The sequence below is a fragment of the Phyllobates terribilis genome, unplaced genomic scaffold (genome assembly GCF_046119375.1).
Source record: "Phyllobates terribilis strain yellow unplaced genomic scaffold, ASM4611937v1 Scaffold_3__8_contigs__length_932513732, whole genome shotgun sequence".
In the NCBI taxonomy this organism is placed as follows: Eukaryota; Metazoa; Chordata; class Amphibia; order Anura; family Dendrobatidae; genus Phyllobates; species Phyllobates terribilis.
Window position 1 is genome coordinate 679,677,350 of NW_027362763.1, and position 26,788 is coordinate 679,704,137.

Genomic DNA, 26,788 nt, shown 5'->3' on the forward strand with positions numbered 1-26,788 from the left:
GCTCACCAAGAAATCCATGGTGCTCACCTACCAGACCTGGCTCTTCCTGGACACCACTACCTGTGTCACCTCGATTCCCAACGTGAGCACTGCTGCCATTCAGTGGCCACTCCTCCTCAGACGGAACGTCATGGCTGCAGCCAATCATTGGCCGTTGTTGGGCTGCAGAGGTCACGTGAGGAGGACATAAGGAAACCAGTGGGGGAATTTGAGTATCAGTGCGGAGGAGAAGTGGAGTCTGTCAGGTGAGTATATGGTTTTTTTTCTTTGCTTTGTTTTTAATAGGACTATCTCTACAATGAAATACTGCCATGGACAATTCCTTTAACCTTTGATATTAGGAAAGATTTTAAAGAATCTCTTTAACCCCTTAAGCCCCGAGGGTGGTTTGCACGTTAATGACCAGGCCAATTTTTACAATTCTGACCACTGTCACTTTATGAAGTAATTACTCTGGAACGCTTCAACGGATCCCCCTGATTCTGAGAATGTTTTTTCGTGACATATAGTACTTCATGATTGTGGTAAAATTTCTTCGATATCACTTGCGTTTATTTGTGAAAAAACGGAAATTTGGCGAAAATTTAGAAAATTTTGCAATTTTCAAAATTTGAATTTTTATGCCCTTAAATCAGAGAGATATGTCACACAAAAGAGTTAATAAATAACATTTCCCACATGTCTACTTTACATCAGCACAATTTTGGAACCAAAATTTTTTTTTGTTAGGGAGCTATAAGGGTTAAAAGTTGACAAGTGATTTCTCATTTTTCCAACAAAATTTACAAAACCATTTTTTTAGGGACCACATCACATTTGAAGTCACTTTGAGAGGTCTTTATGACAGAAAATACCCAAAAGTGACACCATTCTAAAAACTGCACCCCTCAAGGTGCTCAAAACCACATTCAAGAACTTTATTAACCCTTCAGGTGCTTCACAGGAATTTTTTGAATGTGGAAGAAAAAAATGAACATTTAACTTTTTTCACAAAAATGTTACTTTAGACCCAATTTTTTTTATTTTCCCAGGGGTAACAAGAAAAAATGGACCCCAAAATTTGTTGTGCAATTTCCCCTGGGAACGCAGATACCCAATATTTGGGGAAAAAACACTGTTTGGGCGCACGGCAGGGCTCGGAAGGGAAGGAGCGCCATTTGACTTTTTGATTGTAAAATTTGCTTGAATAATTAGCGGACGCCATGTTGTGTTTGGAGAGCCCCTGTGTGCCCAAACATTGGAGCTCCCCCACAAGTGACCCCATTTTGGAAACTAGACCCCCCATGGCACCTATCTAGATGCATAGTGAGCACTTGGAACCCCCAGGTGCTTCACAAATTGATTCGTAAAAATGAAAAAGTGTTTTTTTTTTCACTTTTTCATTTTTACGAATCAATTTGTGAAGCACCTAGGGGTTCCAAGTGTTCACTATGCATCTAGATAGGTGCCTTGGGGGGTCTAGTTTCCAAAATGGGGTCACTTGTGGGGGAGCTCCAATGTTTGGGCACACAGGGACTCTCCAAATGCAACATGGTATCCGCTAACAAATTGAATGGAAAATCGGCTCAAATTGTTAGCAGACACCATGTTGCGTTTGGAGAGCCCCTGTGTGCCCAAACATTGGAGCTCCCCCACAAGTGACCCCATTTTGGAAACTAGACCCCCCAAGGCACCTATCTAGATGCATAGTGAGCACTTGGAACCCCCAGGCGCTTCACAAATTGATTCGTAAAAATGAAAAAGTGAAAAAAAAAACACTTTTTCATTTTTATGAATCTATTTGTGAAGCACCTGGGGTTCCAAGTGCTCACTATGCATCTAGATAGGTGCCTTGGGGGGTCTAGTTTCCAAAATGGGGTCACTTGTGGGGGAGCTCCAATGTTTGGGCACACAGGGGCTCTCCAAACGCAACATGGTGTCCGCTAACAATTTGAGCCGATTTTCCATTCAATTTGTTAGCGGATACCATGTTGCATTTGGAGAGTCCCTGTGTGCCCAAACATTGGAGCTCCCCCACAAGTGACCCCGTTTTGGAAACTAGACCCCCCAAGGCACCTATCTAGATGCATAGTGAGCACTTGGAACCCCTAGGTGCTTCACAAATTGATTCGTAAAAATGAAAAAGTGAAAAAAAAAACACTTTTAATTTTTATGAATCAATTTGTGAAGCACCTGGGGGTTCCAAGTGCTCACTTTGCATCTAGATAGGTGCCTTGGGGGGTCTAGTTTCCAAAATGGGGTCACTTGTGGGGGAGCTCCAATGTTTGGGCACACAGGGACTCTCCAAATGCAACATGGCGTCCGCTAACAATTTGAGACGATTTTCCATTCAATTTGTTAACGGACACCATGTCGCGTTTGGAGAGCCCGTGATGTGCCTAAACAGTGGAGCTCCCCCACAAGTGACCCCATTTTGGAAACTATACCCCCCAAGGATTTTATTAAGGTGTATAGTGAACATTTTGAACCCAGAGGTACGACACAGAATTTGTTTACATTAGGTCATCATATTGAATAAGTTGTCATTAGTCTTGAGCGCAAGTGCTCGCTACTTGAGTTTGCATTGGGTACTCAGGTATGCACCATGTACAGCGTGTGCTCGAGTGACATGCTCGAGTCCCTGCTCCGCATGTTTCACGGTTATTAGACACCCAAAAAAAAACATGCGGGGATCGCTCGTGCATGGCAGACAATCCCCGTAAAGTTTTTTTTGGCCGCGAAGCATATGGGGCAGAGACTCGAGCATGTCACTCAAATACCCACGATACTCAATGCATACCAGAGCACCCGATGCAAACTCAAGTAGCGAGCACTTGCGCTCAACACTAGTCACCATATCGTCATCTTTTTTTCTTACTTTTGAAAAAAATCCCAACCCCATCACAACCCCAGCCCTAACCCCAGCCCTAACCCTAGCACAACCCTAACCGTAGCACAACCCTAACCCTAGCACAACCCTAACCCTAGCACAACCCTAGCCCCAAACCCAGCCCTAACCCTAGCCCAATCCTAACCCAAGAGTTTATTTTTGACGCCGTTCCTTGTGCGGTATAAGTGATTAGACGACTTTATTCTTCGGGTCGGTGTGATTACAGCAATACCAGAATCTTATGGGGTTTTTATGACTGACAGCTGTCACACACTAAAAGACGCATTTTTTGTAAAATCTAGTTTTTGCATCGCCATATTTTGAGAGCTATAATTTTTCCAGATTTTGGCAGACAGTCATGTGACGGCTCGTTTTTTGCGGGATGACTTGACGTTGTTATTGGTGCCATTTTCAGGCACGTGACATTTTTTGATCGCTTTCTATTCCGATTTTTGGGAGGCAGAATAAACAAAAAACAACAATTCAGGAATTGTTTTTTTTGTTTTTTTTTATTCTGTTCCGCGTGTGGTAAAATTGATAAGGTAGCTTTATTCTTCGGGTCAGTACGTTTACAGCGGTACCACATTTATATCGTTTTTCTATGTTTTGCACTTTTACATAATAAAAGCAATTTTATAGAAAAAAATATTTTTTAGCATCGCTTTATTCTGAGAGCTATATCTTTTTTATTTTTCGGATGATGGAGCTGTATGGCGGCTTGTTTTTTGCGGGACGAGATGACGTTTTCAGTGGTACCATTTTTATTTATATTTGTCTTTTTGATCGCGTGTTATTCCATTTTTTGTTTGGCGGTATGGTGATAAAGCATTGTTTTTTGCTTCGTTTTTTTTTTTTTTTTTTTTTACCGTGTTCACTTAAGGGGTTAACTAGTGGAACAGTTTTATAGGTGTGTCAGCTGTGACAATCAGCTGACACCCGGCGGCGATCGTGCCCGCACAGCCTGTGCGCGCGCGCGATCGCCATGACGTACTAATACGGGTCTGGCTCTTAAGTCCCAGGGCACAGACGCGTATTAGTACGTCAGATGTTATTAAGGGGTTAATGACACACATGCTAAAAAAAAAGTCAGTAAATGACCAAATCTACCAACGGAAATACAAATAATAATAATAATAATAACATGCAATAATAATAAATAATAATACGAATACAAATTATAATAATAAGAATACAAATAAGAATACAAATAATAAAAATAAGAAACAAAAATAATAATACAATACAAATATTATTATCATTATTATTTTTTGTGTTGTTATGGTGTTAGTATTGTGTTATTATTATAAATATTATTATCATTTGAGTTATTATTGTATTATTATTATTCTTATTACTTCAAATATCATTATTATCATTTGTATTATTGTTTTTTTTATTATTACTTGTATTATCATTGTATTATTGTTGACAAATAATAATAATAATAATAAATATAATAATAATACAAATAATAATTCAATAATAACTCAACTGAAGATCTGTCTGAATCTGAGAAGATACAATTCATTGTAGAAGAAGACAATTATGGACAAGTTCAAAGAGTTGAAATGAAAAAAGGAAGAGGATGACCGGCACCAAGATGGACGTAGACATCTACAGTTGAATGTAGCAGAAGAAGACACATGTTTTACAAATAACATAAAAAAGCCAGCACGGAACAGGAATCCCTCAGTTTTAGGGCTCGCTGACGCTGGCGTATAACACGGCTGAGTGCTCTCTGATGTTTTATCGGATAGCACTCGGCCCAATGTTATACTATGGGGCAGTTCTGATCAGCATTTTTTTTTTCTCATATCGATTCAGCATGAGAAAAAAATTGCAGCATGCTGCCAGTGGCTCCAGAATTTGGATCGCACTCACCCATTCAAGTGTATGGGTGCATGTGAAACATCGAACTGCACTCGGATTGCAAGCTGACATCCGCGGAGAGAGATAATGGGGAAGATGGAGAAATGAAGCTCTCCATCTTCTCTGCACCTGTGCTGCGATTCTCGCATGCTAGAGAATCGGATCTCACTAAGATGACACTCGGCTCAAACTCTTACAGAGATTGACCATAGTGACATTGGCATAATCGGCCGGATTTTCTTGTATGAGAGAATATACGCCAGTGTGAGTGAGCCCTAACAGCCCGTATCATGTGTATCGTGTTGGGCAGAGAATTTCTGGCTACGTACTGTGACGGCACGCTGCTGGAGCGGATTTCTCGTTTCTTTTCGATCAGGGTTGGTTCTGTGTCTGTAGATCTACAAATATAACACAGATATAATATTATATATTGAAGACCAACCCCATAGATTCATATCAGTCATATCAACCATTAACCCCTTCACGACCAGGATATTTTCCTCTGTTGCGCGATCATTTTTTTTCTTTCCCTTCTTCCTGGAGCCATAACTTTTTATTTTTCCCATCGCCATAGACATACGAGGGATTGTTTTTAGTTTTTTTTTTTGCACAACGAGTTGTAATTTTGAATGACATCGTTCATGTTAACAAACAATGTACTGAGAAATGGGGAAAAAAAAAACAGTCCTAATGTGGTGAAACGGTAAAAAAAAAAAAAAACAATCCCACATTGCTTGAATGCTTTTTGTTATGGTGTTCATTGTATGGTAAAAATTAGATGAAATCATGATTTTCCAGGTCAGTATGATAAGGCCACGTTCACACGTTCAGTATTTGGTCAGTATTTTACATCAGTATTTGTAAGCCAAAACCAGGAGTGGGTGATAAATACAGAAGTGGTGACGTGTTTCTATTATACTTTTCCTCTGATTGTTCCACTCCTGGTTTTAGCTACAAATACTGATGTAAAATACTGAACAAATACTGAACAAATATTGAACGTGTTATTGTGGCCTTATAGAAATACCAAACTTTTTAACAGTTTTTTAATTTAAGTGGTGTAAAAAAAAAAAATCAAACATTTATAAAAAAAAAAAGGTTGTGTCGCAATATTCTGAGACCTGTAACATTTCCATTATTATGTCAATGAGGCATTGTGAGAGGTCGTGCAGTGAGCTGTACTTTTTATTGATACCATGAAAATATATATTTTTGTACCGTGTCAGCCAGTAGATAAAAAAATATTTAGATTTGAGAGTCCTCAGTGGTTGATACTTTTTAATGGCTAACTGAAAAGATGGTAACAAGTTGCAAGCTTTCGAGACTACTCAGGTCTCTTCATCGGACCAGTATAACGCAAAATCTGAAGAGTCACATATTTATACACAATAAGACACAGAAAGAATGCAATAGATGAGACAGGTGATGAAAAGCAGAGTTATTATGGAAGAGATAAACAGTTCTGGCTATATATTTTAGCAGTTAATAGATAAGATGCGTGAAGATTTTATTGTCCTTTAACTAGGTCCAGTGTTATTATGACCCCACAAGTCTGAGGGGCACATTCCTTAGTTGATGTAGAATGACATAAATCCATGCGACACATTCAGTCCTGCTCTGAAGGTGTCAAAGGTCACCATCAGTTTATATTTTGAGATTCTTCTTTCTCTTTGAGATCTGTAATTACCTTTTAATACCAGTAATTTCATGTCTTTGATGCTGTGATCAGGGGAACAAAAATGCTTTGCTACAGGTATTCTTTTTTCTTTTATTGTGTGGCGATAAGAATTCATCCTTGTCTTAAGTTTTTGCCCCGTCTCCCCTACATAAAGACCCCCAGATGGAAATTTGGTACATATAATTAAGTACACTACATTAGATGTGATACAGCTAAAAGTACCTGGGATCTTGTAGTCCTGATGTGAATTGGGGATCTTTATCTTGTCTGTGGTCATTATAAACGGACAGATTTTAAATTTTTTCTGGCTGCAAGGAAAGGTACCTGTAGCTGGTGGAGATGACAGGGAGCTTCTGATAATGATGCTTCTTAGATTTGGGGGCTGCCTGAAACACAGAAGTGGGGTGTGTGGAAATATGGATTGTAGTCGGGCATCTTTTTTTTAGTAAGGGTTGTAGTTTCCATGCAGCTTTCCTTATTTCCTCATTCTACATCAACTAAGGAATGTGCCCATCAGACTTGTGAGGTCATCATAACACTGGACCTAGTCACAGGACAAGAAAATCTTCACACTCCTTATCTATTAACTGCTAAAATATTTATAGCCAGAACTGTTTATCTCTCCCATAGTAATAACTTTGCTTTCCGTCACCTGTCTCATCTATTGCATTATTTCTGTCTTATTTTGTATAAATATGTGACTCTTCAGATTTTGTGTTATACTAACCTGATAAAGAGACCTGCGTAGTCTCGAAAGATTGCAACTTGTTACCATCTTTTCAGTTGGCTATTAAAAGGTATCAACCACTGAGGACTCTCAAATCGAAATATTGATACCATCAAACTACTTTTTTTATTTGTTATTGCATTGACTGAATGATTCAATTATAATTGAATCATGCAGTCAATGCAATAACAAATCAAAAAAAAGTAGTTTGATGGTAATTACCTTTATATTGTGATAGATTGGTAATACACAGTATACATATAAGTATATTTTTTATTATTATCATGTTTTTATTTTTTTGAGTCACTTGTTTAACCCCCTTAATGGACTTGAACTTGCAATTGCCTGATAACTTGATCAATTTACTGCAATATTATAGTATTGCTGTATATAGCTAAAATCCCATTCACATGTGATGATAAGTTTATTGCAACTTTTTGTAAAACTTTTGTAAGAGATTCCTGCATCGCTGACCAGATCCTATGTGACCAAGTTACCCAAATACTTTCCGTAACTATTTCAAAGTTCCATTATTTGATTGCAAAATATTTTACTTTCCATAAATCAATATATATACTTTGAAAAGCAAAATAAAAAACAAAACATTATTACTCAGCAATTTGAGAGGTCTTTATAAAGATTCTCAGCAGGAACATGGATTCTTGTCCCTTGTATTGGGTGAAGGGCAGAATGACGTAGGTGCCCGGCTGAGCCATGAAAGATGCGGTCATTTCTCTGATCGGTTTTGTCTCTTGAATGATGGTTTCTGCTGCATGCTGATGGGAATATTGTTGCTGGGTCCCAGTCTTATTTTCCTAATTAGCATAAAAAAGGGAATATGAGTGTGAAATATAAGTGATAACTCTTCAATTTATGTATAAAAGGATGACAGCTTGTAATCAATGCTATTTGGCTAGAAACAGCCAGAAACAAGAAATTTGGTCTCTTTCTGGAAATTTTGGTATGAATGAAAAAATGATGCCAAATTTAAAACAAAATATTGAATGAGAACAATTAAACAATACAAAATATGGTGAATATAAGAATATTTCCCTCCGTAAGTGGAATTCATACATCTGGACCTGCATCAAAAAGTACCGATGATGACGTAAGATCATAATCCAAGTGGACTTTGCCCAAAATTTTGCAACTTTTCTGGATCTCAGTGCAGAAGAATAAATGGCACAGATGAAGGAGCCTTTCCCAGCTTGGGTGGAGGACTTGTCTACAGTAAGAGAAATTTAAACTTTCCTTTTTTGTAAAATTGTATCCTAGGTCCAATTAGAAACCCAATTGGTGACCATTTAGTTTTTAGAATTTCTATGTTATTTGGTGCAGAGTTTCTGCAGCATTTCTGAATCTCTTGGCAGGAAAAACACTACGTGAATTAAGCGAGCTTTTTATGCTTTATGCTTTTTTGATGCATTTTTAGAAGTGTTTTTTCCCCATTCATTTGAATAGGAGAAAAACGCTGCAAAAATGCTTAAAGAATTGACCGACTGCGGATTTGAAAAAACAGTTTGATGTTTCAAATCTGCAAGGAAAAAGATAAGCAGCGCGTTCATCAGACTTCATATATCTCATTTACTTTTACTGTTTTTTAACCCTTGAAAACAGCATGGAAAAACAGGGCAAAAATGCAGAGTGTGGACAATCCCTTAGGCTATGTTCCCACCTGTTGTGTTTTTTTTACGTCAGAAATTTGCAGCAAAACTGATCTCTGGCAGGTAATCAGCTGCGTCAAAAATGTTGAATTTTTTTTATGCGTTTTTTGATGCATTTTTTCAGAGTTTTTTTCACTGTCCTTCTGTATCTATTTATACAGGTACATAAAGTTCTGTGAAAAAAAAGAATCCCATTCTATTTTGCCATCAAAAATGCTGAAAAAACGCTGAAACAATTTACCTGCGTTTTTTTGGTGCATTTTTTCAGCGTTTTTTTTCACCACTCATTGCTTCCTATGGGTGAAAAGCGCTGAAAGAAGTGACACGCTCTATTTTCCAAAAACCCAACCAAGGCACAAAATACACAGCAAAAAAAAAACCAAGATGTGTGAACAGAGCATTCTGATTTCTGATAGACTTTGCTGGTGCTGCAAAACGCAGCTGAAAATTTGCATAAAAATCTGTAGAGAAATACGCTGAGAAACACAAAATGTGTGAACATAGCCTTAAAGTAAAATTTTGAGCAAAAGTTATGGATGGTTTGCAAAAATTTCAACCTTATTAGAATTCTACATGTGGTATGGTAATTTGGCTTTTTTCCCCAAAAGGGAAACATAGAGAGCCCCTTAGCATTTTATGGCCAAAGGTTGCCGCTTAGGCCGTATGCCAAATGTCTTCAGGTGTGGAGATGTTGATTCATTGACTTTCCACAGGTTTGAACTTGCCGCTATAACTCAGCCTGTAGTTATAATTTACCCTTCCTCCACAATTTTTTATTTCAGAATTTATTACTATTTTGGGAACTTTCTTGCTGTACAGTCATCATCTCCATATCTGTAATTGTTAGCGATGGAGCTCAGCTGCGAATCATTAACAAAACAGCTGCGGCCAATAAAACAGATTGCTGGGGGGGGGAAATTGCTGAATTTAATCCACTATGCAGAAAGCAAATAATTCCCCTTATTAATTGCCCCCTGCCGTCCACCATTCTCACATTAAATGGCACGGCATCCAGTCCCGATCAAATCCTCTAACATCGGCATCCAGTGCACGTTAAACGGATCAGCTAATCTGTCCTTGATCTTGTGCTATCAATGTCACTTGGTATATTAGTTCTATGTACTTGACTCTATGGAGGAGGTTACATGGCTCCACATTTGGAGAATCCTTCCTCCATCCTATACTACAAGCTATGCATACAATCATTACACAAAGTTCTAAATATATGAATCATTTATTCTACTTCTGCCTTTACAAATTTCAGATCAGACCTTTCTTTGAATGACAGGCAACTGACAGCAGCACAAGCCCTTCCCCCGCAGCTCTGTCTGCAATTAGAGACCAGGCATTATAAACCCTAATGAACCTCATAGCAAAACTAGGGGCCTTCAGACAAACACAAGAAAAAGGCTTTACTTCACATAATTGTAATATTTCAATTGCCTCATAGGCTGGAAATGAATATTTCTTGTTGTCTATTCATATCTTTATGAATATGTAGAAATATTAAAATACAGAACATTTCCTACCTTGACTGTTACCTGTATAAATAAAAAGAAAAAATAATTTTAGTCCTTTCTGCAATGTACAATAGATACACATTTATAGTAGTTACTGTATATTCTTGTACATAGGGGCAGTATTATAGTAGTTATATTCTTGTACATAGGAGCAGTATTATAGTAGTTAGATTATTGTACATAGGAGCAGTATTATAGTAGTTATATTCTTGTACATAGGAGTAGTATTATAGTAGTTATATTCTTGTACATAGGAGCAGTATTATAGTAGTTATATTCTTGTACATAGGAGCAGTATTATAGTAGTTATATTCTTGTACATAGGGGGCAGTATTTTAGTAGTTATATTCTTGTACATAGGGAGCACTATTATAGTAGTTATATTCTTGTACATAGGAGCAGTATTATAGTAGTTATATTCTTGTACATAGGGGGCAGTATTATAGTAGTTAGATTATTGTACATAGGGGCAGTATTATAGTAGTTATATTCTTGTACATAGGAGCAGTATTATAGCAGTTAGATTATTGTACATAGGGGCAGTATTATAGTAGTTATATTCTTGTACATAGGAGCAGTATTATAGTAGTTATATTCTTGTACATAGGGAGCACTATTATAGTAGTTATAATCTTGTACATAGGGGGCAGTATTATAGTAGTTGTATTCTTGTACATATGAGCAGTATTATAGTAGTTATATTCTTGTACATAGGAGCAGTATTATAGTAGTTAGATTATTGTACATAGGAGCAGTATTATAGTAGTTAGATTATTGTACATAGGGGCAGTATTATAGTAGTTATATTCTTGTACATAGGAGCAGTATTATAGTAGTTATATTCTTGTACATAGGGAGCACTATTATAGTAGTTATATTCTTGTACATAGGGGGCAGTATTATAGTAGTTGTATTCTTGTACATAGGAGCAGTATTATAGTAGTTATATTCTTGTACATAGGAGCAGTATTATAGTAGTTAGATTATTGTACATAGGAGCAGTATTATAGTAGTTAGATTATTGTACATAGGGGCAGTATTATAGTAGTTATATTCTTGTACATAGGAGCAGTATTATAGTAGTTATATTCTTGTACATAGGGAGCACTATTATAGTACTTATATTCTTGTACATAGGAGCAGTATTATAGTAGTTGTATTCTTGTACATAGGAGCAGTATTATAGTAGTTATATTCTTGTACATAGGAGCAGTATTATAGTAGTTGTATTCTTGTACATAGGGGGCAGTATTATAGTAGTCATATTCTTGTACATAGGGGGCAGTATTATAGTAGTTATATTCTTGTACATAGGAGGCAGTATTAAAGTAGTTATATTCTTGTACATAGGGGGCAGTATTATAGTAGTCATATTCTTGTACATAGGAGCAGTATTATAGTAGTTATATTCTTGTACATAGGAGGCAGTATTAAAGTAGTTATATTCTTGAACATAGGAGCAGTATTATAGTAGTTATATTCTTGTACATAGGAGGCAGTATTAAAGTAGTTATATTCTTGTACATAGGAGCAGTATTATAGTAGGTATATTCTTGTACATAGGGGGCAGTATAATAGTAGTTATATTCTTGTACATAGGGGGCAGTATTACAGTAGTTGTATTCTTGTACATAGGAGCAGTATTATAGTAGTTATATTCTTGTACATAGGAGCAGTATTATAGTAGTTAGATTATTGTACATAGGAGCAGTAATATAGTAGTTAGATTATTGTACATAGGGGCAGTATTATAGTAGTTATATTCTTGTACATAGGAGCAGTATTATAGTAGTTATATTCTTGTACATAGGGAGCACTATTATAGTACTTATATTCTTGTACATAGGAGCAGTATTATAGTAGTTGTATTCTTGTACATAGGAGCAGTATTATAGTAGTTATATTCTTGTACATAGGAGCAGTATTATAGTAGTTGTATTCTTGTACATAGGGGGCAGTATTATAGTAGTCATATTCTTGTACATAGGGGGCAGTATTATAGTAGTTATATTCTTGTACATAGGAGGCAGTATTAAAGTAGTTATATTCTTGTACATAGGAGGCAGTATTAAAGTAGTTATATTCTTGTACATAGGAGCAGTATTATAGTAGGTATATTCTTGTACATAAGGGGCAGTATAATAGTAGTTATATTCTTGTACACAGGGGCAGTTTTATAGTAGTTGTATTCTTGTACATAGGGGGCAGTATTATAGTAGTCATATTCCTGTACATACGAGCAGTATTATAGAAGTTATATTCTTGTACATAGGAGGCAGTATTAAAGTAGTTATATTCTTGTACATAGGGGGCAGTATTATAGTAGTCATATTCTTGTACATAGGGGGCAGTATTATAGTAGTTATATTCTTGTACATAGGAGGCAGTATTAAAGTAGTTATATTATTGTACATAGGGGGCAGTATTATAGTAGTTATATTCTTGTACATAGGAGCAGTATTATAGTAGTTATATTCTTGTACATAGGAAGCAGTATTAAAGTAGTTATATTCTTGTACATAGGAGCAGTATTATAGTAGTTATATTCTTGTACATAGGAGGCAGTATTAAAGTAGTTATATTCTTGTACATAGGAGCAGTATTATAGTAGTTATATTCTTGTACATAGGGGGCAGTATAATAGTAGTTATATTCTTGTACATAGGGGCAGTATTATAGTAGTTATATTCTTGTACATAGGAGCAGTATTATAGTAGCTATATTCTTGTACATAGGGAGCAGTATTATAGTAGTTATATTCTTGTACATAGGAGCAGTATTATAATAGTTATATTCTTGTACATAGGAGCAGTATTATAGTAGTTATATTCTTGTACAAAGGGGGCAGTATTATAGTAGTTATATTCTTGTACACAGGGGCAGTATTATAGTAGTTATATTCTTGTACATAGGAGCAGAATTATAGTAGTTATATTCTTGTACATAGGGAGCAGTATTAGTGTAGTTATATTCTTGTACATAGGAGCAGTATTATAGTAGTTATATTCTTGTACATAGGGGGCAGTATTATAGTAGTTATATTCTTGTACATAGGGGACAGTGTTATAGTAGTTATATTCTTGTACATAGGAGCAATATTATAGTAGTTATATTCTTGTACATAGGAGCAGTATTATAGTAGTTATATTCTTGTAAATAGGAGCAGTATTATAGTAGTTATATTCTTGTACACAGGGGCAGTATTATAGTAGTTATATTCTTCTACATAGGGTGCAATATTATTGTAGTTATTTTCTTGTACATAGGAGCAGTATTATAGTAGTTATTATCTTGTACATAGGGGCAGTATTATAGTAGTTATATTCTTGTACATAGGGGCAATATTATAGTAGTTATATTCTTGTACATAGGAGCAGTATTATAGTAGTTATATTCTTCTACATAGGGGCAGTATTATAGTAGTTATATTCTTGTACATAGGAGCAGTATTATAGTAGTTGTATTCTTGTACATAGTGGCAGTATTATAGCAGTTATATTCTTGTACATAGGGGAAGTATTATGGTAGTTATATTCTTGTAAATAGGGGCAGTATTATAGTAGTTATATTCTTGCACATAGGGGCAGTATTATAATAGTTATATTATTGTGCATAGGGGCAGTATTATACAAATTATATTCTTGTACATAGGGGCAGTATTATAGTATTCATATTCTTGTACATAGGTGCAGTATTATAGTAGTTATATTCTTGTACGTAGGAGCAGTATTATAGTAGTTATATTCTTGTACATAGGAGCAGTATTATAGTAGTTATATTCGTGTACATAGGGGCAGTAATATAGAAGTTATATTCTTGTACATAGGGGCAGTATTATAGTAGTTATATTCTTGTACATAGGGGCAGTATTATAGTAGCTATATTCTTGTACATAGGAGCAGTATTATAGTTTTTATATTCGTGTACATAGGGGCAGTATTATAGAAGTTATATTCTTGTACATAGGGGCAGTATTATAGTAGTTATATTCTTGTACATAGGGGGAGTATTATAGTAGTTATATTCTTGTACATAGGAGCAGTATTATAGTAGTTATATTCTTGTACATAGGGAGCACTATTATAGTAGTTATATTCTTGTACATATGAGCAGTATTATAGTAGTTATATTCTTGTACATAAGAGCAGTATTATAGTAGTTAGATTATTGTACATAGGGGCAGTATTATAGTAGTTATATTCTTGTACATAGGAGCAGTATTATAGTAGTTATATTCTTGTACATAGGGAGCACTATTATAGTAGTTATATTCTTTTACATAGGGGGCAGTATTATAGTAGTTGTATTCTTGTACATAGGAGCAGTATTATAGTAGTTATATTCTTGTACATAGGAGCAGTATTATGGTAGTTAGATTATTGTACATAGGAGCAGTATTATAGTAGTTAGATTATTGTACATAGGGGCAGTATTATAGTAGTTATATTCTTGTACATAGGAGCAGTATTATAGTACTTATATTCTTGTACATAGGGAGCACTATTATAGTACTTATATTCTTGTACATAGGAGCAGTATTATAGTAGTTGTATTCTTGTACATAGGAGCAGTATTATAGTAGTTATATTCTTGTACATAGGAGCAGTATTATAGTAGTTGTATTCTTGTACATAGGGGGCAGTATTATAGTAGTCATATTCTTGTACATAGGGGGCAGTATTATAGTAGTTATATTCTTGTACATAGGAGGCAGTATTAAAGTAGTTATATTCTTGTACATAGGGGGCAGTATTATAGTAGTTATATTCTTGTACATAGGAGGCAGTATTAAAGTAGTTATATTCTTGTACATAGGAGCAGTATTATAGTAGGTATATTCTTGTACATAGGGGGCAGTATAATAGTAGTTATATTCTTGTACATAGGGGCAGTATTATAGTAGTTGTATTCTTGTACATAGGGGGCAGTATTATAGTAGTCATATGCTTGTACATACGAGCAGTATTATAGTAGTTATATTCTTGTACATAGGAGGCAGTATTAAAGTAGTTATATTCTTGTACATAGGGGGCAGTATTATAGTAGTTATATTCTTGTACATAGGAGGCAGTATTAAAGTAGTTATATTCTTGTACATAGGGGGCAGTATTATAGTAGTTATATTCTTGTACATAGGAGCAGTATTATAGTAGTTATATTCTTGTACATAGGAGGCAGTATTAAAGTAGTTATATTCTTGTACATAGGAGCAGTATTATAGTAGTTATATTCTTGTACATAGGAGGCAGTATTAAAGTAGTTATATTCTTGTACATAGGAGCAGTATTATAGTAGTTATATTCTTGTACATAGGGGCAGTATAATAGTAGTTATATTCTTGTACATAGGGGCAGTATTATAGTAGTTATATTCTTGTACATAGGAGCAGTATTATAGTAGTTATATTCTTGTACATAGGGAGCAGTATTAAAGTAGTTATATTCTTGTACATAGGAGCAGTATTATAGTAGTTATATTCTTGTACATAGGAGCAGTATTATAGTAGTTATATACTTGTACATAGGAGCAGTATTATAGTAGTTATATTCTTGTACATAGGGGGCAGTATTATAGTAGTTATATTCTTGTACATAGGAGCAGTATTATAGTAGTTATATTCTTGTACATAGGGGGCAGTATTATAGTAGTTATATTCTTGTACATAGGGGCAGTATTATAGTAGTTATATTCTTGTACATAGGAGCAGTATTATAGTAGCTATATTCTTGTACATAGGGAGCAGTATTATAGTAGTTATATTCTTGTACATAGGAGCAGTATTATAATAGTTATATTCTTGTACATAGGAGCAGTATTATAGTAGTTATATTCTTGTACAAAGGGGGCAGTATTATAGTAGTTATATTCTTGTACACAGGGGCAGTATTATAGTAGTTATATTCTTGTACATAGGAGCAGTATTATAGTAGTTATATTCTTGTACATAGGGAGCAGTATTAAAGTAGTTATATTCTTGTATATAGGAGCAGTATTATAGTAGTTATATTCTTGTACATAGGGGGCAGTATTATAGTAGTTATATTCTTGTACATAGGGGACAGTGTTATAGTAGTTATATTCTTGTACATAGGAGCAATATTATAGTAGTTATATTCTTGTACATAGGAGCAGTATTATAGTAGTTATATTCTTGTACATAGGAGCAGTATTATAGTAGTTATATTCTTGTACACAGGGGCAGTATTATAGTAGTTATATTCTTCTACATAGGGTGCAATATTATTGTAGTTATTTTCTTGTACATAGGAGCAGTATTATAGTAGTTATTATCTTGTACATAGGGGCAGTATTATAGTAGTTATATTCTTGTACATAGGGGCAATATTATAGTAGTTATATTCTTGTACATAGGAGCAGTATTATAGTAGTTATATTCTTCTACATAGGGGGCAGTATTATAGTAGTTATTTTCTTGTACATAGGAGCAGTATTATAGTAGTTGTATTCTTGTACATAGTGGCAGTATTATAGCAGTTATATTCTTGTACATAGGGGAAGTATTATGGTAGTTATATTCTTGTAAATAGGGGCAGTATTATAGTAGTAATATTCTTGCACATAGGGGCAGTATTATAATAGTTATATTATTGTGCATAGGGGCAGTATTATACAAATTATATTCTTGTACATAGGGGCAGTATTATAGTATTTATATTCTTGTACATAGGTGCAGTATTATAGTAGTTATATTCTTGTACGTAGGAGCAGTATTATAGTAGTTATATTCTTGTACATAGGAGCAGTATTATAGCAGTTATATTCGTGTACATAGTGGCAGTAATATAGAAGTTATATTCTTGTACATAGGGGCAGTATTATAGTAGTTATATTCTTGTACATAGGGGCAGTATTATAGTAGCTATATTCTTGTACATAGGAGCAGTATTATAGTTTTTATATTCGTGTACATAGGGGCAGTATTATAGAAGTTATATTCTTGTACATAGGGGCAGTATTATAGTAGTTATATTCTTGTACATAGGGGGAGTATTATAGTAGTTATATTCTTGTACATAGGAGCAGTATTATAATAGATATATTCTTGTACATAGGGGGCAGTATTATAGTAGTTATATTCTTGTACATAGGAGCAGTATTATAGTAGTTATATTCTTGTACATAGGAGCAGTATAATAGTAGTTATATTCGTGTACATAGGAGCAGTATTATAATAGTTATATTCTTGTACATAGGGGGCAGTATTATAGTAGTTATATTCTTGTACATAGGAGCAGTATAATAGTAGTTATATTCGTGTACATAGGGGCAGTATTATAGTAGTTATATTCTTGTTTATAGGGGCAGTATTGTAGTAGTTATATTCTTGTACATAGGGGAAGTATTGTAGTTATATTCTTGTACATAGGAGCAGAATTATAGTACTTATATTCTTGTACATAGGAGCAGTATTATAGTAGTTATATTTGTGTACATAGGGGCAGTATTATAGAAGTTACATTCTTGTACATAGGGGCAGTATTGTAGTAGTTATATTCTTGTACATAGGGGGCAGTATTATAGTAGTTATATTCGTGTACATAGGGGCAGTATTATAGTAGTTATATTCTTGTACATAGGAGCAGTATTATAATACTTATATTCTTGTACATAGGGGGCAGTCAGTATTATAGTAGTTATATTCTTGTACATAGGAGCAGTGTTATAATAGTTATATTCTTGTACATAGGGGCAGCATTATAGTAATTATATTCTTGTACATAGGAGTAGTATAATAGTAGTTATATTCTTGTACATAGGGGAAGTATTATAGTAGTTATATTCTTGTATATAGGGGAAGCATTATGGTAGTTATATTCTTGTACATTGGAGCAGTATTATAGTAGTTATATTCTTGTACATAGGAGGCAGTATTAAAGTAGTTATATTCTTGTACATAGGAGCAGTATTATAGTAGTTATATTCTTGTACATAGGAGGCAGTATTAAAGTAGTTATATTCTTGTACATAGGAGCAGTATTATAGTAGTTATATTCTTGTACATAGGAAGCAGTATTAAAGTAGTTATATTCTTGTACATAGGAGCAGTATTATAGTAGTTATATTCTTGTACATAGGGGCAGTATTATAGTAGTTATATTCTTGTACATAGGGGCAGTATTATAGTAGTTATATTCTTGCACATAGGGGCAGTATTATAGTAGTTATATTCTTGTACATAGGAGCAGTATTATAGTAGTTATATTCTTGTACATAGGGAGCAGTATTAAAGTAGTTATATTCTTGTACATAGGAGTAGTGTTGAGCCACCCCCGTAGTGTTCGAGTTCGGTTCGGTTCGTCGAACACCCGTGTGTTCGCCGAACTGTTCGTCGAACTATTCGTCGAACACCTTCGAACACCGTTAAAACCAATGGCAGGCAAACAAAAACACATAGAAACACATAGAAAACACCTTCAAAGGTGTCCAAAAGCTGACAAACTGCTCAGAAGACATAACTAACACATGGAAAAGTGACAAGTACATATAGTCATGCGAAAATAAAAGAGGTGGAGGAGTAAAAGGAGGGGGAGACACAGATATAGGCATGTCATGCCCTTCTAAAATCCAAAAAGTGAGAAGCCGACACGGCCAGTCCGCTCCTGCCCGTGCCACCTCCGTGTCGCCGGGTTTGTGCCAGAGCCGCGGTGAACCCTGACGGCCAGCCCCCCTCTCCCAATACTGGTGCCTGTCCGCTGGTGGGTCGAGCGAGCCCCCCTGTGGTGGAGGCAGCTCTAAGCTTTTTAATTTAAATTGTCTCTCTAATTTGAATGAATACACTTTAAATCCATTTACAAGGATCTATTGGAGGGCAAGTCTCATGCCAGCAGCCGCGGTAATTCCAGCTCCAGTAGCGTCCACTAAAGCTGCTGCAGTTAAAAAGCTTTTATAAGGATCGAGCTCGGCTGTCCACCGCAAGGCATCCTACTGCCAGTCCCAGCCCCTATGCCTTGGGGTGCCTCCTGATGCTCTTCACTAAGTATCCCATGGTCCCGAAGCATTTCTTTTGAAAAAATTAAGTGTCTAAACTACAGGTGGTGTAGCTTGCTTAACAGCCGGGATAATCCGTTGACTAGCAGACACTGCTACTAGGCGCAAAGTATTTCCTGGGCTAGATGCAGTTAAAAATTTGTAATTAGATACTCTCGTTGGATGCTGAGAAAGCATTCCATAGAGTCTCCTGGCACGCCATATATGATTCTCTTAAAAAGCTTGGGGTAGGGGTCTAGGGGACCCTTTTATAGCCAAAATCACGGCCCTGTATCGCAATACGTCACCTAGGCTGAAGATAAATGGAACTGTAGCACCCTGAGGGCTCGGTTGCTACAGACGTATTGCACCTCACCCAGAGGTGTGATATCTCACTCTCAGGTAAGGATGGAGTGTGGATCAGGACCCGACACCTGCATGCATTACACCACATTGCCGTGGGGCAGGGCGACCAATATGCCCCTGAGATGGGCACGACAGTCCCTGTCCCTGGCTGGAGTGGGGGGAGGGAACACTGAGGAAGGGGAACCCTGTAGTGCAGGAGCAGGGAGGAAGCAGTTCCTGGGTGCATTGAGAAGGGAGTATAAAAGGTGGGCACCATCTTAGTTCAGTGCAGAGAAGTCTGAGCAGAAGTGGCAGGGAGCAGGGGCTCTGCATGAGCTCTGCTCCTTAGGCGGGCCTAGTAACAGAGGCCCAGGCCTGGAAGAGGGAGAAGGAAGGAAGAGGAGCGGAGAAGGCTCCAGGAACGAGGAATGAAGGGATCCCAGGGGTGTGGACGGGCGAGTCGCCACCATACGCCCGAATCCACCTGCGTGGAGGGGTCAGGCCAAAGGGGTAGACCGGTCCCCGAACTAGTGGAGGCAGGAAACGACCCTCAGCTAGAAACCGGAGGCTCTGACATTTTATGTGGCGCAGCCCCTCGCTACACCCGCTAGGAAGGCACCACATAGGGTCAGGGAAACTGGCGCCAAGTTTACCAAGAGGAGGCCCGAGGCAGCCGGACAGAAGTGTTGGTAAGAAAGGCCAGACAAAGGACACACAAAGGGGGTCCTGTGAAGTGCTCCAAAGTTATCTGGGAGTTGTCTGAGCCCCTCACCTGGTGAGCACAGTACGACGTGGGCAGCCGTTACCTGCAGACGTGGTCTGGATAATAAGAACTGTGAGTAAAGGCCCTGGACTGCATCACTGACTCCGTGTCGTTACTGCTGCTGCCCTGCACCATCACCCCCATCCTCCGCATACACTGCCCTGAGGCTATACTCCTCCCGTGGGGAGTTATGCTACGCTCTGCTGCACCCACAACACCAGCCTCAGCGGTCTGCCCTGTAGCGGCGGTTCACTCTGACCGCAATCCACGGGTGGCGTAGTCGGACATTTAAACATCAAAACCACATAAATAGTTCCGCCACTGGTTTGACCGCCCTGAGCCACGGAACCGGGTCGCCGCCACGAAGACTACAACCACCAGCATCCACCAAAAAGGGTCCGGCTCCGGGTGTCCCAAGGCCCAGGGGGTGCGTCAGAACATTTTCATCACCTTTCACAATCACCAATGGGACAAGGCAGGGATGTCCTCTGTCCCCTCTCTTATACATCCTAGTGACGGAGCACCTGCTCTCATCAATTCGCCATAACCCCAATATTAGGTGGAGAGAGTTCAGAAGCTCCTTTCGAACAAGGGGTCCTATGTGAAAATGTAACATCACCTAGAATAAAGTTTTGAGTTGAAAACTGTTTGATTTCAGTTTCTAACAACCTGCTAATGCTTATAATTTCAAAAATGACCATTTTTTTGGTCTTTATTAAAATGAAAAGGTTGATCGAAAAGTTTGGGGGATCTAAGAGTGTGGCAACTCAGTAGTCATGATTACTTCGAATTCTGACAATATGAGGGTCATGCTGCAGGTAGTGCAGCAAGAAGGCACTTATGTGTCTTGCGCATCTCGGAGCCCCAAAATTATTTTCCGGGCTAGATGCAGCTAAAAATTATTTTTAATTTTAAATCTGGTGGAGCTTATTATAGATGGCCTAATAGGATCAGTGCTGCACACTGCTACAAAGCCCAAATTATTTTCCAGTCAAGATACAGATAAACATGATTAGTAATTTGAAAGCTTAAAACGGTTGGTAGGGTGATTTTAACCAATCATCAAGCTTTTACTCTCCCCAGGATGACACAGGGGTAGAAAAGTCGTTTCGGATCCATGATTTGTTCATCTTTATGAACGTGAGTCTGTCTACATTATCAGTGGAGAGCCGCGTGCGCTTATCTGTCAGCACACCACCAGCAGCGCTGAACACACGTTCAGACAGAACGCTGGCTGCGGGGCATGACAAGATCTCCAAGGCGTAAGTGGCTAGCTCCGGCCATTTATCCAGATTGGAAGCCCAAAAAGAGCAAGGGTCCAGTGACACAGTCGTGGCTTCAATGTTTACTTGGAGATACTCCTGTACCATCGTCTCTAGGCGTTGACTATGTGTCAGACTTCTTGTCTCCTGTGGCCTTGCAAAGGATGGGCTAAAAAAGTGGTGAAATGATTCCGCAAAATTGATGTTACCAGCAGATACTGTGGTTCTGTTACGGTTTGAGTGCTGAACACTTGACGGTCCCACGGTTGGCAAGTTGGAACTGTGAGATTCACTACGTGCACCACTGGTGTTTTGTGGAAAAGCACATGTAAGATTCTGCAACAGTCTCTGCTGATACTCCTGCATGCGTGCATCCCTTTCTATGGCAGGAATAATTTCGGCATATTTACTTTTGTACCGGGGATCTAACAGTGTGGCAACCCAGTAGTCAGGATTATTTCTAATTCTCACAATTCGAGGGTCATGTTGCAGGTAGTGCAGCAAGAAGGCACTCATGTGTGTTGCGCATCCAGGAGCACCAAGTCCCTGTTGTGTTGGTGGCGAGGTAACAATCATGCTTCCTTCCTCTGTCCTCTCCCCCCAACCTCGCACAACAGAAATGTGATCAAGGTCTCCCTCATCTGATGAGTCTTCCATCAGTTCGTCCTCCACTTCTTCCTGGGCTCCTGCACCTTCCTCACTAGTTTGGCTGCTACCATGCGCCCTGGTAAAACCATCTCCCCCACCCTCACATGCCTGCCGCCTTGGTGCTGCCGACCATCTGGACCTTGCAGATGTTAGCCCTTCCGCATACAACTCCTCCTCCTCTACTTCCTCCACCTCCTCTTGTGCCACCACCTGACTCCGAATTCTGTTTAACATGTGCTCCAGCATGTAAATCACCGGAATAGTCATGCTGATAATGGCATCGTCAGCACTAAACATCTTCGTCGCCATTTCAAAACTGTGCAGAAGGGTGCATAGGTCCCTGATCTGAGACCACTCCTCCAGCGTGATTTGCCCCACCTCTGGATCTCGTTGGCCCAGGCTATACGTCAGAACGTATTGCACCAGGGCTTGTCGGTGCTGCCACAGTCGCTGCAACATGTGCAGAGTTGAATTCCACCGGGTAGGCACATCGCATTTTAGCCGGTGAAGTGGCAGGCCCAACGACTTCTGTAGAGATGTAAGTCGCTGAGCTGCGGGATGCGAACGGCGGAAGTGAGCACACAGCGACCGTGCCCTCTGCAGAAGGCCATCTAGTCTGGGATAGTGGGCTAAAAATTGCTGGACAACCAGGTTCAACACGTGAGCCATACAAGGCACGTGTGTGACATTGCCCCGGCGAAGGGCCGCACCCAGGTTTGCAGCATTGTCGCACACGGCCTTCCCTGGTTTCAGGTCCAGTGGAGACAACCATTCATGAAATTGGTTCTCCAAAGCTGACCATAACTCCTCAGCTGTGTGACTCACATTTCCCAGACATTTCAAAGTAAAAACCGCCTGATGACGTTGAGCCCTACTGCCAGCATAGTAAGGAGGTGTGCAGGATCCCTTCTGCGCAGTTAGAAAGCTTGTGGCATGACCAGACAGGCTTTGGGTGCAGGTGGAAGACCGAGAGGAGGTTGAGGAGGCAGAAGCAGTGGAGGAACTTTGACATAAAGAGGATTGACGCACAACTCGTGGGGACGGCAAGACTTGGACAGCAGCCCCTTGTCCTGCTGTCACCATAGTTACCCAGTGCCCAGTCAGCGACATGTAACGCCCCTGTCCATGCCTACTCGTCCAAGTGTCTGTGGTGAAATGCACCCTGTTACACACAGAGTTTCTCAAAGAAGCGGTGATGTTGTGTGCGACATGCTGGTGGAGCGCAGGCACACCTTTCTTTGAGAAGTAGTGCCGACTGGGCATCTGGTACTGGGGCACTGCGACGGACATAAGGTCTCGAAAATCCTATGTGTCCACCAGGCGGAAAGGCAGCATTTCTGTAGCCAAGAGCTTGCAGATGGTGAAATTCAACCTCTTAGCTTTCTCATGGCTAGGAGGAAATGGTCTTTTACTTGTCCACATCTGAGGGACCGAGGGCTGGCTATTGTGCTTAGACGGGGTTGATAAGGGTGTCCCCGGCAAACTGCCGGTCTGTGAGGAAGATGCAGGCGGACATGTTAGGTTGCCTTGATCCAAAGGTGGTGCTATCGATGTCGGACAGCGCTCAACACCAGCTGGTGTTACCACCTCCAAAGAAAATGATGACCTGCCAATCACGCTGGCTGTTGCGGGTAAAGAGGTGGCAGGTCTGCGCCCCAAAACAGGTGTGACTGCTGTCCCCCCAGTCACAGAGGATGAAGAGGCCGCGGATGCACAAGATATGGCAGACGGTGGTTGGCCCGGCCGGCTAGGCCGCATTGTAGCACACTGAGCTTCCCACTGCAACTTATGCTTCATGTCCATGTGCCGGTTCATGCATGAAGTACTCAAACTATGTATTTTTTGGCCTCTACTTAGCTTTTGCTGACAAATGTTACAGATAACATGAGTTGGGTCATCTTTATCGATCTGAAAAAATGCCCAGGCTATGCAAGGCTTAGCACCCATGCGACCTGAAGAGCCACCACGACTTGTGGTGAGAGGCAGAGTTGTGTTTGAGGATGCAGTTGTTGACGTGCTTCCAGTACTACGTCTCTGTCCAGGAAGGCGCAACCTGACCTCGTCGTCACTAGCATCTTCCTCCACCTCCTCTGATGACCTCATCTCTTGGCTGACTGTGGGTTGACAGTAAGTGGGATCTCCAACCTCATCATCATCACCCTGTGTGTTATCACACCCGTCGTCCTCAGAGCCAACCTGTTCCTGCCCTGACAAAAAACTAAAGTTGTCGCTCCAATCAGGTATTTGAGTCTTATCATCGTCTTCCTCATTGTCTCCACCAACAGGAGTTACAGTTTGGGAATGAGGGTCTACATTATGGTCAGAACCTTCTGCGTCTGGTCCTGGATCCGACTCATAAAGATTCTCGGCATCAGTGCAGATCATTTCCTCGTCTGGATTCACAGAAGCGCTGGAGTCGACCTCTGATTCCCAGGCTATAGTATGAGTAAACAGCTCTGCAGACTCAACCATCTGTTCTACCTCATACTCAGACGGGCAGCTGGAGATTTGGGAGCTGTGAGGAAGCAAGTGCGATTTGGGTGACACCTTTGAGGACTGGAGTATTTGTGATGTTGAAGTTGATGTGGAGGAGAGCCCACTTAAAGGAGCACTTGATATCCGTTGAAGCACCTGCTGTTTTTGTGCCTCATCTGGAATTTGTAGTGATTGGCGTGGCCGTAAGAAAGGGATCTTATCACATTGTCCGCTAAAAGAAGTAGACATTTTAGTTTGGCTGGAAGATGGTCTTTCTTCTGCAGATGTTACTGTTGCTTTAACACCTACCCCACGGACACAACCTTTTTTCCCCTTCCCAACACGCCTATTCCCCTTTCCACCAGCAGCAGGCCTTTTTCCACTCATTTTGGTGGTTAACTAATTCACAACTCTGGAGTTGTTTGCACAAAAAAACAATGGATGGTAACCGAGCAGAGCTGAGTGGCCAAACTGTGGTATTAGGCCAAAACTATTGGCTGGGTTAGATGCAGAAAAAAATTAGATTCAGTTTGCAACCTGATGGAGGTCAGTATAGATGGACTAACAGAGAAAGTCCCACACACTGCTAGAAGGCCAAATATTTTTTCAGAGCTAGATGCATACAAAAAATTATTTTGAATTTGCAACCTGATGGAGGTCAGTATAGGTGGACTAATAGAACAAGTCCCACACACTGCTAGAAGGCCAAATATTTTTTCAGAGCTAGATGCAGAAAAAAATTATATTCAGTTTGCAACCTGATGGAGGTCTGTATAGATGGATTAATAGAACAAGACCCACACACAGCTAGAAGCCCAATATTTTTTCAGAGGTAGATGCAGAAAAAAATATATTCAGTTTGCAACCTGATGGAGGTCAGTATAGATGGACTAATACAACAAGTCCCACACACAGCTAGAAGCCCAATATTTTTTCAGAGGTAGATGCAGAAAAAAATATATTCAGTTTGCAACCTGATGGAGGTCTGTATAGATGGATTAATAGAACAAGTCCCACACACAGCTAGAAGCCCAATATTTTTTCAGAGGTAGATGCAGAAAAAAATATATTCAGTTTGCAACCTGATGGAGGTCAGTATAGATGGACTAATACAACAAGTCCCACACACAGCTAGAAGGCCAATATTTTTTCAGAGGTAGATGCAGAAAAAAATTATATTCAGTTTGCAACCTGATGGAGATCTGTATAGATGGATTAATAGAACAAGACCCACACACAGCTAGAAGCCCAAATATTTTTTCAGAGGTACTGTAGATGCAGATAAAAATTATTTTTAATTTGCAACCTAATGGAGGTCAGTATAGATGGACTAACAGAGAAAGTCCCACACACTGCTAGAAGGCCAAATATTTTTTCAGAGCTAGATGCATACAAAAAATTATTTTGAATCTGCAACCTGATGGAGGTCAGTATAGGTGGACTAATAGAACAAGTCCCACACACTGCTAGAAGGCCAATATTTTTTCAGAGCTAGATGCAGAAAAAAATTATATTCAGTTTGCAACCTGATGGAGGTCTGTATAGATGGATTAATAGAACAAGACCCACACACAGCTAGAAGCCCAATATTTTTTCAGAGGTAGATGCAGAAAAAAATATATTCAGTTTGCAACCTGATGGAGGTCAGTATAGATGGACTAATACAACAAGTCCCACACACAGCTAGAAGCCCAATATTTTTTCAGAGGTAGATGCAGAAAAAAATATATTCAGTTTGCAACCTGATGGAGGTCAGTATAAATGGACTAATACAACAAGTCCCACACACAGCTAGAAGCCCAAATATTTTTTCAGAGGTACTGTAGATGCAGATAAAAATTATTTTTAATTTGCAACCTGATGGAGGTCAGTATAGATTGACTAATAGAGAAAGTCCGACACACTACTAGAAGGCCAAATATTTTTTCAGAGCTAGATGCAGAAAAAAATTATATTCAGTTTGCAACCTGATGGAGGTCA

The 26,788-nt window shown here is 38.9% G+C and overlaps 1 protein-coding gene across 7 annotated transcripts in view; it reads right to left on the reverse strand.

Moving 5' to 3' along the window:
- Positions 1–26,788, reverse strand: part of LOC141257345 (calpain-13-like) — a 326,649-nt gene that overhangs the window by 107,962 nt on the left and 191,899 nt on the right. For 6 of the 7 annotated variants that reach the window (XM_073671805.1, XM_073671809.1, XM_073671807.1 and 3 more), the window contains exons 12-14: positions 10,337–10,348; positions 7,756–7,958; positions 5,068–5,136 (exon numbers count right to left, since the gene is read on the reverse strand). In XM_073671805.1, coding sequence (XP_073527906.1) covers positions 5,068–5,136; positions 7,756–7,958; positions 10,337–10,348 — 284 coding nt within the window. The remainder of the gene's footprint in view (positions 1–5,067; positions 5,137–7,755; positions 7,959–10,336; positions 10,349–26,788) is intronic. The other variant, XM_073671804.1, reaches the window with a different exon arrangement.